This window comes from Hippocampus comes, unplaced genomic scaffold (genome assembly GCF_001891065.2).
Source record: "Hippocampus comes isolate QL1 unplaced genomic scaffold, H_comes_QL1_v1.1 scaffold214, whole genome shotgun sequence".
NCBI classification, from domain to species: domain Eukaryota; kingdom Metazoa; phylum Chordata; class Actinopteri; order Syngnathiformes; family Syngnathidae; genus Hippocampus; species Hippocampus comes.
Window position 1 is genome coordinate 206,482 of NW_017804875.1, and position 808 is coordinate 207,289.

An 808-nucleotide genomic window follows, 5' to 3' on the forward strand; every position below is an offset into this window, starting at 1 on the left:
CCCCCCCCCCCCCTTTTTTTTTTAACACTCAGTGCAAGAAATACAGAAGCCAGTTCACCGAGGAGAAGAAGGCCGTGTATGAAGAGAAGCTGGAGGCAAGTGAGCTCTTCAAGGATAAAAAGTCCCTCTACCCAAGCAGGTAGGGAAAATGAATTCACCGGTGCGCCTTGGCTCCTCCCGTCGATTGGCGACAAGTCATCACCCTCAAGTCCCCCCACGTGGCTTTTGTCTCAGCGTGAGCCAGCCCTTCAAAGGAGACTACCTGGAGATCAGCAAGAACCCCAAGTATCACAAGCTCAATAGTTGCGTGGAGGAAAAGGTTCTGCTGGCCGACGTGGTCAACAAGATCAACAGGGCCAATGGCAAAGTAAGAAATATCCCGCCGCGGTGGATTTTTGTGCCGGGGAAAATTTCCGCCCGAGGCCTTCTTGTGAATGCTTTGGTGCATCCCAACATTTTGCCTGATGATTTCCCACTCCCTCCCTCCCTCACATTTCTTGTCGTCCTTTGCCAAATTCGATTCGAATGCAGCGTAACGGCGTTTGCGTGTTGCCTCCAGGGCGCGAGTCGCATTCTGCTGCTGACGAAGAAGAACGTGCTGCTGGCCGACCAGAAGACGGGCCAAGTGAAGGCCAGCGTCGCCCTGCCCGATCTCGCCAGCGTGTCGGTCAGCACGCAGAACGACGGCTTCTTTGCGCTCAAGCTCAGAGAGGTGAGAGGCCCGCCAGACGCACGACGCAAAAACTTTTTGCTGACGTACGCTTATTCACTTGCTTCCGATCTCGTGCAAAAGTCATACAAACGACAG

The 808-nt window shown here is 54.0% G+C and overlaps 1 protein-coding gene across 1 annotated transcript in view; it reads left to right on the top strand.

The window, feature by feature from the left end:
- Positions 1 to 5: 5 nt before the first annotated feature.
- Positions 6 to 808, top strand: part of LOC109521788 (unconventional myosin-Ib-like) — a gene marked incomplete at its 5' end in the record, with an annotated part of 1,803 nt that continues 1,000 nt past the window's right edge. The window contains 3 exons of the mRNA XM_019879843.1: positions 6 to 139; positions 235 to 367; positions 560 to 797. Of these exons, the coding sequence (XP_019735402.1) occupies positions 6 to 139; positions 235 to 367; positions 560 to 797 (505 nt within the window). The remainder of the gene's footprint in view (positions 140 to 234; positions 368 to 559; positions 798 to 808) is intronic.